The sequence below is a fragment of the Capra hircus genome, chromosome 8 (genome assembly GCF_001704415.2).
Source record: "Capra hircus breed San Clemente chromosome 8, ASM170441v1, whole genome shotgun sequence".
Lineage (NCBI taxonomy): Eukaryota > Metazoa > Chordata > Mammalia > Artiodactyla > Bovidae > Capra > Capra hircus.
The window spans coordinates 110,053,182-110,067,118 of record NC_030815.1 but is presented as its reverse complement, the minus strand read 5'-3'; the positions used below and the strand labels follow the sequence as shown (position 1 = coordinate 110,067,118).

At 41.6% G+C, this 13,937-nt stretch overlaps 1 protein-coding gene across 1 annotated transcript in view; it reads left to right on the top strand.

Annotated features, from left to right (window-relative positions):
* Positions 1-13,602, top strand: part of C5 (complement C5) — a 95,518-nt gene extending 81,916 nt beyond the window's left edge. The window contains exons 34-41 of the mRNA XM_013966310.2: positions 3,428-3,530; positions 3,900-3,974; positions 4,091-4,196; positions 5,322-5,405; positions 6,304-6,393; positions 8,530-8,613; positions 12,370-12,508; positions 13,068-13,602. Of these exons, the coding sequence (XP_013821764.2) occupies positions 3,428-3,530; positions 3,900-3,974; positions 4,091-4,196; positions 5,322-5,405; positions 6,304-6,393; positions 8,530-8,613; positions 12,370-12,508; positions 13,068-13,206 (820 nt within the window). The 3' untranslated portion in view covers positions 13,207-13,602. The remainder of the gene's footprint in view (positions 1-3,427; positions 3,531-3,899; positions 3,975-4,090; positions 4,197-5,321; positions 5,406-6,303; positions 6,394-8,529; positions 8,614-12,369; positions 12,509-13,067) is intronic.

The following is a 13,937-nucleotide window of genomic DNA, read 5'->3' as shown; positions in this document are numbered from 1 at the left end:
GTCCTGGACCAGGCTCTGCCCCCTGCTCCCCCTCCACACGCCTCTTCATTCGCTGAGGTTCTGCTGAGGCCACGCTGTCCCGGGCAGCTCCGTTGCTGCCATTCCTCCTTTCGGTGCCTCTCCTCTGGCAGACGGGGTGTGATCACTGTCCAGGTACCTAACAAGTGTCACGGGGAGGCATGAGCAAACTCGTTCTGGGCAAAGTGAGATTCAGTGTCTGGGACCTACAGGGAGGCACCCCGAGTGAGCACAGGGAGGGCCCTGGGGTAAGATAGCTAGACTCCTGAGGGCAGCTTCTGCCGTGAAGGACTCAGGAAACTGTCAGCAAATCACCTCCCTTCTCCAGGCCTCTTCTGTAAAGCAAGAATATTGGACTCAGTTCAGTTCAGTTCAGTCGCTCAGTCCTGTCCGACTCTTTGCGACCCCATGAATCGCAGCACGCCAGGCCTCCCTGTCCATCACCAACTCCCGGAGTTCACTCAGACTCACGCCCATCGAGTCAGTGATGCCATCCAGCCATCTCATCCTCTGTCGTCCCCTTCTCTTCCTGCCCCCAATCCCTCCCAGCATCAGAGTCTTTTCCAGTGAGTCAACTCTTCGCATGAGGTGGCCACAGTACTGGAGCTCCAGCTTTAGCATCATTCCTTCCAAAGAAATCCCAGGGCTGATCTCCTTCAGAATGGACTGGTTGGATCTCCTTGCAGTCCAAGGCACTCTCAAGAGTGTTCTCCAACACTGCAGTTCAGAAGCATCAATTCTTCAGTGCTCAACCTTCTTCACAGTCCAACTCTCACATCCATACATGACCACAGGAAAAACCATAGCCTTGACTAGACGGACCTTAGTCGGCAAAGTAATGTCTCTGCTTTTGAATATACTATCTAGATTGGTCATAACTTTTCTTCCAAGGAGTAAGCGTCTTTTAATTTCATGGCTGCAGTCACCATCTGCAGTGATTTCGGAGCCCCCAAAAATAAAGTCTGACACTGTTTCCACTGTTTCCCCATCTATTTGCCGTAAAGTGATGGGACCAGATGCCATGATCTTCGTTTTCTGAATGTTGAGCTTGAAGCCAACTTTTTCACTCTCTTCTTTCACTTTCATCAAGAGGCTTTTTAGTTCCTCTTCACTTTCTGCCATAAGGGTGGTGTCATCTGCAAGTCTGAGGTTATTGATGTTTCTCCTGGCAATCTTGATTCCAGCTTGCGCTTCTTCCAGTCCAGCGTTTCTCATGATGTACTCTGCGTAGAAGTTAAATAAGCAGGGTGACAATATACAGCCTTGACGTCCTCCTTTTCCTATTTGGAACCAGTCTGTTGTTCCACGTCCAGTTCTAACTGTTGCTTCCTGACCTGCTACAGATTTCTCAAGAGGCAGATCAGGTGGTCTGGTATCCCCATCTCTACCTGATCCCACAGCACCTTCCAGTATTTCCACAGTGCTGCTATACATAAAAGGGCTCTCATCAAAAGCTTATTAATTTGCATTCCAGATTGTTAATCTACAAAAGAAAGCAATAGAGATATGGTATTCAGTATTCTATCCTTTGCCTTTTGTTTGTTTTTTAAAAATAAACTGGGGACAGAATGTTCCCCCCAAAAACCCAGGTAGAACATGCTTTTGGCTTTATGATGCTGAAGTTGGGTTGGACAAATTCCAAATGTAACTGTGTAGTACTTATTCATGTGAGAAATTCTTTGCCTTCAAATGCACACTGTCCTGGTTTAAGAAAATGCCAGCACAGTTTCTATACTGAGAGGGTCTCTTTCGTGTATTTAGCTTTTTACAACTTCTCTGTTGTATTCACAAGAAAAGAAAAAAGGATTTCATTTCTCTCCTTCTCTTGAAACAAAATGCCTTTGGGAAGGATTGCTGTCTTTGGCAGCAGGCAAAGGGCTTCTTGAAAGGAAGGTTTCTGTTCCGTGGTTGAAACAGTCACCATGGCAACCAGTCATCAAGGCTCCAGCAGCTTCTCGTAGACGCTGTCCACTCAGGAGGCCCTTTCCGTCGCGTTGACAGAGTATTTGCATCTGCTGGCCAGAGTTCTCCACTTTTGGTGACGCTCCATCATCCAGGCACGGGGAGGCTGGATGCCATATTTTCAGTTACACGTTGCCTTATATTTTGTTCCAAATTATTAATTTGGTGAAGAATGGGGTTAAATTTTATAAGCCAGAAATTTTATACTATTTATATTTTTATGGCAAATATGATATCTCAAACTTCTAATAGGGTCTGCTTTATGCATGCTAGATAAGATGGGGAAAAGAGAGTCCTTATCACCTCACTAATTTGAATAATAGCTCCCATTTCACTCATACTTATTTTGGGGGGTGAGATCAGTTCACCCCCTGTGAAGCTGTCTCCCCAGGCTCTTCCTTTAATCCTGACCCCTCTCCGAAGATCTACTCTCAAATGTTCAGTTTTCTCTCCCACATCTTGAGGCAGGAATCTAAAGCTCAACCTTTGCAGAACACGCTCAGATCCAGTCCCTACCCCACCAGCCTTCTCCTCTTTTAGCATTAACTCTGCTTGATTGTAGCAACAGGCCTCTCTGCCTCTCAAAATGAAGTCTTGGAATTATAACTTAAAAGCACAAGTTTATACTTTTCACAATTAATTTTACAAATAAGAAAATGAACTCTAGAAAGGGGAAGTAATGTGTAGAAATATCTCAGCAGAACTAGGATAAAACCCAACTTTCCTAATTCCCCATTTCAGTATTCTTTTCTCGCGTACCAGAGAGGCGTGAACAAAATAAATCGAACTGCCCCCGTTACTCGATCTGCCTCTCTCCTCCGCTTCCCCACAAGCACAATTCCTAGACAAAGTGTAGTCCTTGAAACATTGTTTAAAAAATAAAATATCTATTGTGAAAATTTTAGAAAATAGAGAAAAACACAGGAAAGAAAAGAGATAATCTGTTATGATCTCATCATCCAGAGGAAGTGGCTGCTAACATTTAGTGTGTTCCTTCCAGTCTATTTCTGAACATGCTTATCGAGTCTCTTGCCAATATACAGTTAATTTTTTTCTTCGAATATGCTCTGCTAGAGAAAGAATTCGGATGAGAATCAATAGACTTATGTAGCCCTGAGGTGAACTAGTCCTGCGACCTTGAACAAGTACCTTACTCTCGCCCGCAGTCTCCTCAACTAGCTAATTAAGAGATTGCACTGAATAGCCTTTATGATCTCCTCCAACTCCAGAACGGGCTGTCCACCGAGGTTACTGATCAAGTGAGGAAAGGGTTGGGATAGATGACGCAGAGGTCTCTTTAAACTTCAGAGATTATAACACATATCATAAAGAAGCAAATACTTGGAGACTCAAATTAGAAAGTTAAAGCCTACCAAGGAATAGGGCCTTTCCTTCAAGAATCTCATCCATTTACTTGTTTCATGTCCTCATTTCTCCCTTATTTCAGCTACAAGTTCAGCAGTGAAGAGTCGTCGTCTGGGTCCTCCCATGCAGTGATGGACATCTCTCTGCCTACGGGAGTCAACGCGAACCCAGAAGACTTAAAGGCTGTAAATGTCTTCTCCTAAATATTGTTATGGATACTTGCTTTTGCTTGCTTACTGCATTAGTTTACAAAGCTCTTTCCATTCATTCTATGTCACTTTCTTAGACTCTCCCAGAATATTCTTTTCAAACTGATAAGCTACCAAAGTTTTTATTTTTCAAGGTGAAACAGGGGCAAGTATTATGCTTGCATGGACAGAATAACGTGAGTTCATGTGATGACATGCTCAGACCGTTTCAGGGGGAGGAGCTGTTCTTCACTGTCTTTAAATAGCAGATTACATCCCCATGACCTCACATTCCATCACTGGGTGAATGCACTTAAACAGAAAGGTCGTGAAGTTAAATTTGAGCTTTTCTCTTTGTTCCCTTAGCTTGTGGAACAGGTGGATCAGTTATTAACTGATTACGAAATCAAAGATGGGCATGTTATTCTGCAACTGAACTCGGTAAGTTCCACCGCTCCCCATTTTTCATTTATCATTACTATTTATCAGCTGCTGCCTAAAATATTTTGAGTCTTTTGTCTCTCATGATTTTCTTAATCTTTGAATTTGTCAAACAGATTCCTTCCAACGAGTTCCTCTGTGTTCGATTCCGGATAATTGAACTTTTTGAAGTTGGGTTTCTGAGCCCTGCCACTTTCACAGTGTATGAATACCACAGACCAGGTAATCAGCTCTACTCTCACATTTCTTCCGACGACTGCTCTGTATTTATTATGGAATTTGAAGAAAGGCGCTTGAGGCCTGCAGATTATATACATTTCCTCTCTCGGGGCTCACTCTTCACAAACGTCCCCACTGGGACAGACAACCAGTGGATGAGCGAGCCACTTCGCTGCTCTGGCCCTCAGGCTCTTCATGTTTAGAGTAGGTGAACCAGACTCAACTGCTCCCACTCACGGTCTCCGCCTCAAGTTTACCTTTGGTGTTTTCCGTTCCCACTGCGTCTCTGCTTTCTAGAGAAGGCCGTTTACCCTACTGTTAGTTCAGTCTTCACAGAGTCAGCTTCCCCTCCATCTACATTCTCAGCACACTTTGCAGAGAGCTCTATCTCAGCGCTCGTCACGCTGCACCTGATTATGTGTTTGCACGTCTTTGTGCCACCCCCAGAACATTCTCACCCTCTGTCCCGAGCATCTAACCCAGGGTCAGGTACATAGCGTGCATCAATAAGCGCTGGATGAATGACCTCTGCGTTTGGTCACTCAGCCACTTCTGATAACTCTCCACTTTGGTTCACAAGGCAGATGACTCCACTTTGGCCAGTTCTACTTGTAACAAAACTCTTAAAGTGAACTAAAACTCTGAGACCCATTCAATCCAGTTTTACTTCTGAAATCATAGATTATGATACTTAGCCTCTCCTTGAAAAAGAACTATACACACACACACACACACACCCATATGTGTGTGTTTCTTTTCTCCTCCTGAACAATAGGAAAAAAAAAAGCAACAATGCTTTTCTTCTCTAGCCTAAACAATTACCAATTGTAATTCTTTCAATAGACTCTCATGTAACATAATTTATTTCTTCTCATTCATTGAAACACCAAATACTTTCATTCTCAGAAATGAGTATGGCAGAGTAAGATTTCAAGCACAGAGAAGGAGAATATTTTGAGTGTAGAGGAGCCTATGTTAGGACAGGCAGTTCCTAATTTAACTTTCCTGGGCCTCTGCTACAGAAGGAGGGTTTGGAGTGGGTGATCAAGGAGCCATGGGCAGAATTCACTGATGGGTAAACTGCACGTTCGCCGAGCCACCTCTTCTAACTGCACTTTCATTGCGCAGATAAACAGTGTACCATGTTTTATAGCACGTCCCACACCAAGCTTCAGAAAGTCTGTGAGGGAGCAACATGCAAGTGTATCGAAGGTAAACTTCATTTACTGTGTTCAGGCTGTATACTTGTTTAAAGCAGCCACTCATAATCCGGGGCTAATCTGGGGGAAGCTGTTTGATAAACTGCCATTTCTCAGAAGTAGAAATGTAATCTCATCTGATGGAAAGTGCATTCCTCGAGCACTGTAAGGTTACATCGAGACGGCTCCAGAACAACCCGATAGTTCCTACCGTTCAGAGAAACACCATCAGGCAGTTGTTGGATATCGGAAAGATAACATGATGTGAAATTCTTACCTTTAACCTGGTCTTTTTGGTGCAATAGGACCATTGCTTAAGAGAACAGCGGCTCTGGAATGAGCCACCATCTCCTCTCTGCTTCCCCTAGTCCTCCCCAGTTAGAGACGCTCTCCATTCAATCTTTTGCCAATCAAGGCAGCCTGATTGGCCAAAGAAAAGCCCCCAGACCTCAATAATCAACTGCGGACTCCATGAGGGTCTGAGTTGATTTTGGTTTTCTTTTATTTTTCAAAATCCGTAAAATCTACACATTTCTTAGGTACTCATTTCTCCCTCTTACAGCATAAATCAGTCATCAGTTTGGTTCCTTCAAGAGATTTTTGATTACACTCAACATGGGAAAATGTCCTCCTTTCTCCAGTGAAGCATATATATTTCTGAAGAGCTGAATGTGGAGTGACGACCCATTCTAAGTCCCATGTTCAAGATTTTGTTTTTTGTTGGCTTTGTTTTTGCTTTGCATACTGTTTCACTTTATGGAAGAGGAGAAAATGGGGACAGGTCTTAGGAATCTGATATTTGTAAGATTATATTGGATTGTCTCAGGGCAGATGAGGAAGAACTGTGTTTACTCCCAAAGGTGTTTGTTCCTTACGTTAACCTAACTTGTTCTGTCTTTCACAAAATCCAGCTGACTGTGGGCAAATGCAGGCGGAATTGGATCTGACAATCTCTGCAGCTACTAGAAAGGAAAGAGCATGTAAACCAGACATTGCATATGGTAAGTTGGAAAGTTTAATATATAGTTCCATTAAACATGGCATCTTATGAAAACATGATCAGTTAGGAAGATCTACAACTTCACACAGTGATTATGTAGCTGCAACGTTCCATGTGCTCCCTTGAAGGAAAATGTCATCAATTTTCGGCATTAACATGCAAAGTTATTTATCCTTCAGCAAAGAAATATGATTTTCATTAAAAATGGTGGGAGTGAGGTGCACACACAGCCAAAACATTTTATTCCGCCAGACGCCATTGAATTAAAAGTGCTAAAACATAGTCAAAGAGAACATTTGAAAAGCCGCAGAGGTATATGATTTCGCTCCTGCCTTCTTCCGGTTGATCGAGCAGAGACAGAAACAAAGATGGTTTGGGGGTCTGAGTGTTTTCCAAACTCCCTCCAAAGACAAAGTGAAAGTGTCAGTACTGAATAATTTTTAATATATCACAACTGCAATCCACATTTGAGACTCTCTCCATCTCAAAAGGAGCATCTCCTTCTTGTTGTCCAGATCTCAGAGCTAAATCAAATGCCCAAGCAGAGTTGCAGACACAAGTTCCTCGTAGAATTAGACCCTTTATTTTCCACCTGTGGCTTCCAGGGTTTACTTCTGTCTTTTTTAAGAAAAAGAGAACAAACAGATAGTACACTGTTTCACATTTTCCTTGACAACTGGTAGGAGGGTTTTTATCAATAAATAAGCACAGTGCTGTTCACGGAGCCTTTTCTGTTTTCCAATTGTTTTCACATATGGTCTCTCATTGGTGTCCCATGAGCCTCCTTGGAGGTAACAGTGACGAAACTGAGGCTCTGAGAGACGCAACAGTTTGCTCAAAGTCATTCAGGGAGTAAGTAACAGAACCAGGACACATTCTGGTCTCCAGTATTATTTCCAGGAGGTAACACTGAATTCTGTTAATGGAAATAACAGCCGTGAGAATGGATGTGTGGCTCATGATCTTTCTTTCCTTCAAGTTCATCTTGAGTTTTTAAAAAATGCTAAAAAGTTGCCTAACTCAGCCAAGACCCACTGCAACTTTTAAAATATACTGAGACTTGAAGAGAATTCTATATTGTTTTCCCCTAAAATTTAGATCCAGATTATTTCTTTCCACCATAATAAAGCAATTTTAACTCTTAAATTTTAAAAAAAAATCGGTTTTAACACAGAGAGTACATGCAATCAGGATTTAGTTTACCACATTCAAGAAAAAGCTTAGCAGGCTTTTTTGGAGCTACAGGTTAATGATGGAATCACAGAATAGAAACAAAATTAAATGGTTCCTTCTCTCCGCCTGTGCCTACAGTAGGTTCATTGCCCTTAGCCACTATAAATAATTAAGAATCTGAAATTTAGGGCATTGTTTAAGCCACTAATTCACACAGCCTTTGGTTCTGCCACGGTGAGTTCATTCACTGAGCTCTATGTCTTGCTACCTAGCTGGGATCCCAAAAATGAACAAAAAATTTTAGGTCATTCACTTTAACCTCAAAGAAAGCAAGAACAAGAGGATTTTTTCTCAGGTCACAAAGAAGAGATGGGTCTCTTCAAGCTGGTCATTTCAGACGCAAAGTCAAACACACCGTAGGTTAAAAATTGATGCCTGAATGAAGGGAAGACAAGATTGAGAATGTCTCATATCAAATCGCTGCCAATCCAAGCAAAGATGAGTTGGAAAACAGAGTCCTATCAAAACCCAAAGATCAAAACCAATAAAAGTCATCAAGGCATGGAGGTGAGGGAGCACGGAGACTCCTACGACAGGTCAGAACGATAGATACAGGGCCCCTCTGTGGGCGTGCAGAGAAGGAAGAGGCTTCATCCGGAAAGATCAGAATCTGAACTTTACATCTAAGGCTTTTTGTTTTGTGTGCTTTTTAAAATTTAATATTGCTCTTACCCTAGTCAGCCTGTCCTGTAACAGTGGGCAGAGTGATCCCTTAGAGTCATGGGCAGTAGAATCTCGCTGGGAGTGCTGGGAAGCCTTCTTGGGAGAAATGAGATTTACCACAGGGCGCCCATAAGAGCTTGCCACACCTCATTTTTTGTTTGTTTGACAGACTCAGGCTTCTATTGGACGTGGCATTGGTGGTAGTGAGCATAAATTACTGTGTGTACTTCTTTTTTACCAGCTTATAAAGTTGAGATCATAGCTGTCACTGAAGAAAATGCTTTTGTTAAGTACACCGCGACCCTCCTGGATGTCTACAAAGCTGGTAAGGATTCATTAGTTCTTTCCTTCAACAGATATTTAGTCCTTACTATGTGGCAGGCATTATATTAGACACAAAGGATATAACTTGAGTAACACAGCCAGAGTTCCTGCCTTCATAAAGTTTCTATTCTATTGGAGGAGACACATTTTTTTAAAGGAAATGGACAAAATAAACAATTACAAAGTATAAGTACTCTATTTGGAACAGACATGGAATTAATAAAGGAAATACCTTCAGAGTGATAACAGATGGTATATTTTAGGAAATGCTAGTAAGAGTTAGCCATTCTTAAAGGTGAGAGCAGAGGGAGTCAGATGGGAAGGAGCTGGGTCGCACTGGGATTTATAAGGTGAGAAATTTGGATTTTATTCTAGAAGTTCAAAGGGTAGCTAATAAATGGTTTTAGGTGGGCAAGAAACGTTTTCTGATTTTAGAAATCATTCTGGCTCCAATTGAAGGGAGCAAGAGTTGAAAGAGGGAAACCAGTTAGGAGCATCTATGAGTGCAGGGCCTCGGCCCAGAGGCCACGTGAGTTTGATGGGCTAAATGAGCTATAGTAACCAACACAATAAAATGAATCCATATGGAAATAGCACATAAAACAACAGCTTAAAATATGTTCCCTTTTGTTCCCTATGTAAGAGAACCTACAAATATTATGAAATTGCTTGTCAAATGATGGACATGGAAAAACCAATGATTCGTTAAATCATATTTAATTCCAAATAAGCTTTTGTTGGTTTATTTAGAAATTGTCAGTGTTATTTTGTTTGACTCGCTGTAGGGGGCCTCTGTTTGAGCTTTGATTCGACAACAAGGATCCACATCAAATGTTTCCAGTTATGTCTCTATCGAATTGATGGTCATTATGTGATGTCTGCCTCACAAAGTAATTTCTCCTAATAGCAGCAGTATTGTGCAAAGTACGGAACCCTTTCTCAGTTTCTGCTAAACTGGCAGCAATTACATTCAAATGTTCCTCACCTTTATGATATCACCTAACATTTCCATGTATTTAATATATATCTATTATCAGCTAAATTATAAAAACAATTTATTGAAATGTCATGTTTAATTTTCCTAATTTTCTTAATTTTTATTCCCCTTCAACCCTCAGAGTTTTACAAACATATGTGACAAAGTTTCAGAATTCACATTTTAAAAAACTTAAAATGTTTACTCCTGTGTCTGTGAAAGTGAATCTATCAGATGATGTGGTTTATAAAGTACCTTTGCAGTTTTAGCGCTATTGGCTGCCTTTCAAAATGCCAGTATTTTTCCAATTTTTATTATTGCAGTTTTTGAAGTCTCCACACTATTTGTTTATTCTGTCTAGTATATATTAGGTATATGGTAGAATAAATATCAAATTTATCAAAACAATATTTAAAGTGGCTCTTGTTTGCCTGGTGTCTTTGATTGCATTATCCGGAGACACTTGACTCAGAAGGTGCCAAACTGAAACAGCTGTAAATTTCAGGATTTTTACTGAAGCCCCAGATTTCTCCCTGACATTACATTTGTGCCAATAAGGTTGTCCTTATAAATATTTCTCATTGACACCTTTTTTCTCAGTTTGATATGTTGTCCTTCCTGTACTTTGAGTTCAACAAAACCCCTGAAGCCATCTTCAGATTTTTAAGTTATTTAAAACATGTTTCATATTAAATAGTTGATTTTCTAGAAAATGATTGAACTTTTATTACCTCGTGTATATTTCTCAAAAGCTGTGTTCTCATTACCGTAGGTATGAAATTTTGCTGTAAGTGGGACCGTGACTCTAAGTTGTGGCACTGGGTTTACACTTTTCTTTTTCCTTTTGAAATGCTATCAAGTATTTCAAATCTGAAAATGTTTATTTTTAACCATACACTAGAGTTTAAAATTCTAGTAATACTTTCCAAATTTTTCTTTGCTTGATCAACACTCTGACATTTTTTTCTGACTTTTATTATTTCAAATGTTTCACTGTGTGAAGCTGAGTTGTGATGGTGTCTCACTGATGATCACTAGTGTTCTTTATCTGTAACATGATTGCCATTTTGACAAAATAGGTAAGCACTCTCAGCACTTTGATCTTTCCACAACCCAATTTTCAAGCACTTTTGCATCCAACATACACATCATAAGCAATAAGACATTCCTATTTTTACCAAAATAATCAAGTGCTTTTCATTCCAGAAATACAAATTGCTTATTTTGTATCAATTATTGCCTAGTATCAAAAGATATTCCAGACTGTTCTGAACTTTGTGCAGAACCAGATGATTCCCAAGCTGTAGTTCTTTATCCCTATCATTTCTTCTCTGTTCTGTCAGTTCAGAAGACTCATGTTTATGACATTTAAAAGGAAATGTTAAGAAAGTTTTGCGTGGTTTGTTATCTCTTCATTCTGGCTCTTCATTTTTAACATATATAGATTTTTAAATTTATATAAAATTTCAAAACACCACACATTTACCACTTACACAAGAAGTGCTGCTAAAAATAAGCCAAAATAAAAACTAAACTATTTGGAATCAAGGGCAACTACATAGTTCAAGGATAATGATGCTATTATCTTGTGACTGGTGTTTCTCCTAAAATACAGGTGAGGCTATAAATGAAAAAAAGATGAGTGATTGTTGAAACTGAGGTTAATTATTCTCCCTTCTGAATATGCTCGACATTTTCCATAACAGGAGGTTGTTAAAAATAATAAGACCCCCCCAGTCACACTGCTTACCATGGCAGGGGCTGACTTGGCAAACAGTGCTGGGAAGGCTGTTTGAATGTTGCTGCAACAGGAAGTCACGTATGGTCACCAGCAGAGCCTAAGAACGTTAGCTTGAACTAATGTGGGTCCACGGTCATTGTTTTACTAATTAACGTTTACCACTTGTGCAGTCACTATTATGTGCTATTTAGCAACAGTTTCAGACGTTTTCCAGGGTTTAACAACTAGGATGACTCAGCCAGAGTGTGATAACTGGACACCAGTCCTGAATATAAAGCAATGGGTGCCCTGTCCTGTCCTGGCCTCAAGAAGCTTCCAGCCTAGCGGAGGAGTTAGGCATGTGGGGGGAAACATGATGATGGAAATTCAAGTGTGATGGGAATAAGGAGAAAACATATACTTAGGACAAAGAGCACCAGGGAATATTTACGGAATACTGTGGGGATTGAAGATGTATTTAGAGATGGGTGTAACAGAGAAAGGGAAAGTCGCTCAGTCATGTCTGACTTTTTGCGACCCCATGGAATAGTTCATGGGATTCTCCAGGCCAGAATACTGGAGTTGGTAGCCGTTCCCATCTCCAGGGGATCTTCTCAAGCCAGGGATCGAACCCAGGTGTATCACATTGCAGGTGGATTCTTTACCAGCTGAGCCACCAGGGAAGCCCCTCAACTCTGGAAAGGTTCTGTTAATTCCTGGTTCTAATGAAAAGCACTTAAATAGTGCTTACTATGTTCCAAACACTTTTCATGTTTTAACCCATTTAACCTCACAGCAGTTCTGCAGGGTAGGTTTTACTGTGATGCTCATTTTGGGGATGAAGGATCTGAGCCTCATTTGTTCAGGTACACAGCTAGGAAGTGAGGGGTTTAGCCTGGGGAGCCTGATCCCAGAGTCTGAAGTCTTAACCACAGGGACAGTGCCAATAGCCATTAGCCTGTTGATAGAAGTTTACACTGAATAACAAATAGCCATGAGGAACTGGGATGCTCAAAAGAGTTGAAAACTGACATGTGATAACCTTGCTGTGTGTCTCTCAGGAGAAGCTGCTGCTGAGAGAGACGCTGAAATCACCTTCATTAAAAAGACAACCTGTTCCAACGCCAACCTGGAAAAAAGGAAACAGTACTTAATCATGGGTAAAGAGGCCCTGCAGATAAAATACAATTTCCGTATCAAGTAAGTCACCAGTATTTTGGAGTCTCTGATCTTCCATCCAAAACTTAGTGCAATTTATCCTTAAACCCACTACGTGTTTCTTTCGTGCCCTGCTCTTAACCAACGAACCATTAGGAGCATACATGAAATAATGTGAGCTTAAAACAAAGAACTCCTCAAAACCACCAGGGTAGCTGAGGTCTCGCTGAGGATAAACCAACTGCATGCCCAGGTCTGGCAGTTAATCTGGGGTCACTCGTCGACTCCGCCTTTACCGCACCTGCCTTCTCAGTCCTCAGACTGTTCTGTCTAAGGAGGACAGTGTTTGGATACATGTTTTATTATCTGTTTTTTAAAAAATAGACATTGAAACAGATGTTGTTCCTGCCTTTAACCAAGGGAGCCCCGAGCAGCTCATGATCTCCAGGGTTTGTGGACCTTCCCAGGGAGAGGCCAGTTCAGAGGAGTTTGGCCAACAGCCTGACCCCTGGGCACCTGAGCAGCTTGGCTCAATTGAATTCAGCTCTTCTCTATCTGTGGCCACCATCACAAGTGATTCGTTTGCATTATTCCTTGGCAGGTACGTCTACCCGTTAGATTCCTCGACCTGGATTGAACATTGGCCCACAGACTCCAGGTGTCCATCATGCCAGAGATTTTTAGCTAATCTAGACGCGTTCACTGAGGACATCTTCTTAAACGGCTGTGAAAACGCCTGAAGGTCGGCTGCATCCAGTTTGCGCTGTGGACTCCTGTTGCTGAAGTTTCTCTTTTCTTTTTTTTTTTTCTCCAACCTTCACAGCTGGTCTTATTTGGAAAGTTCACTCTGCTTAGAATGGGGGACATTTGCTTTTATTAGAGAACAATTTAAGAGCAGTAACTCTCTGAAACAGCATGTCCTTCAGGGGGCCTGGAGACAGACACTCATTCCAAGGTTACTGGACACCAGAAGCAATAAATTGGAACCCTCCTGAAACCTACCGCTTAGGCATGCTTGCCGGGGACAAAGCACAGCCCCATTGAAATGTAGTATCTTACAAAAACATGGCCTTTGCTTGAAAGAAAATACCACGGAACAGAAAACCGATCATTAAAGCCTGACTTTGCTTTCAAAATGTGCGAAAAAGCGTGTTATTTTATGCTAGGTCAGCTGCAACCGCACAAAGACAGGCAAATTGAGAAAGGTGGAGAAGGCCGCCCCTCAAAGCCCTCAGCAACCTGAGAAGGTGGGAGCCTTGTCCTTGCCGCCTCCCTTCCTGGTGCCCTCTCTGCACCCCTTTGTGGAGCCTCTCCTCCCCTCCCAGTGCCTACTCATTTCCCCTGGAACTTGCTCTCCTGGAAGGCAGGCCCCAGGGCAGCCACCTGGTGAAGAGAAACCTAGTGGAAATCCAGACACCTTTGCTCTTGCTCTAACCAGGTCTCTGAGCCTCCCTTCAGGATTTATCAATGA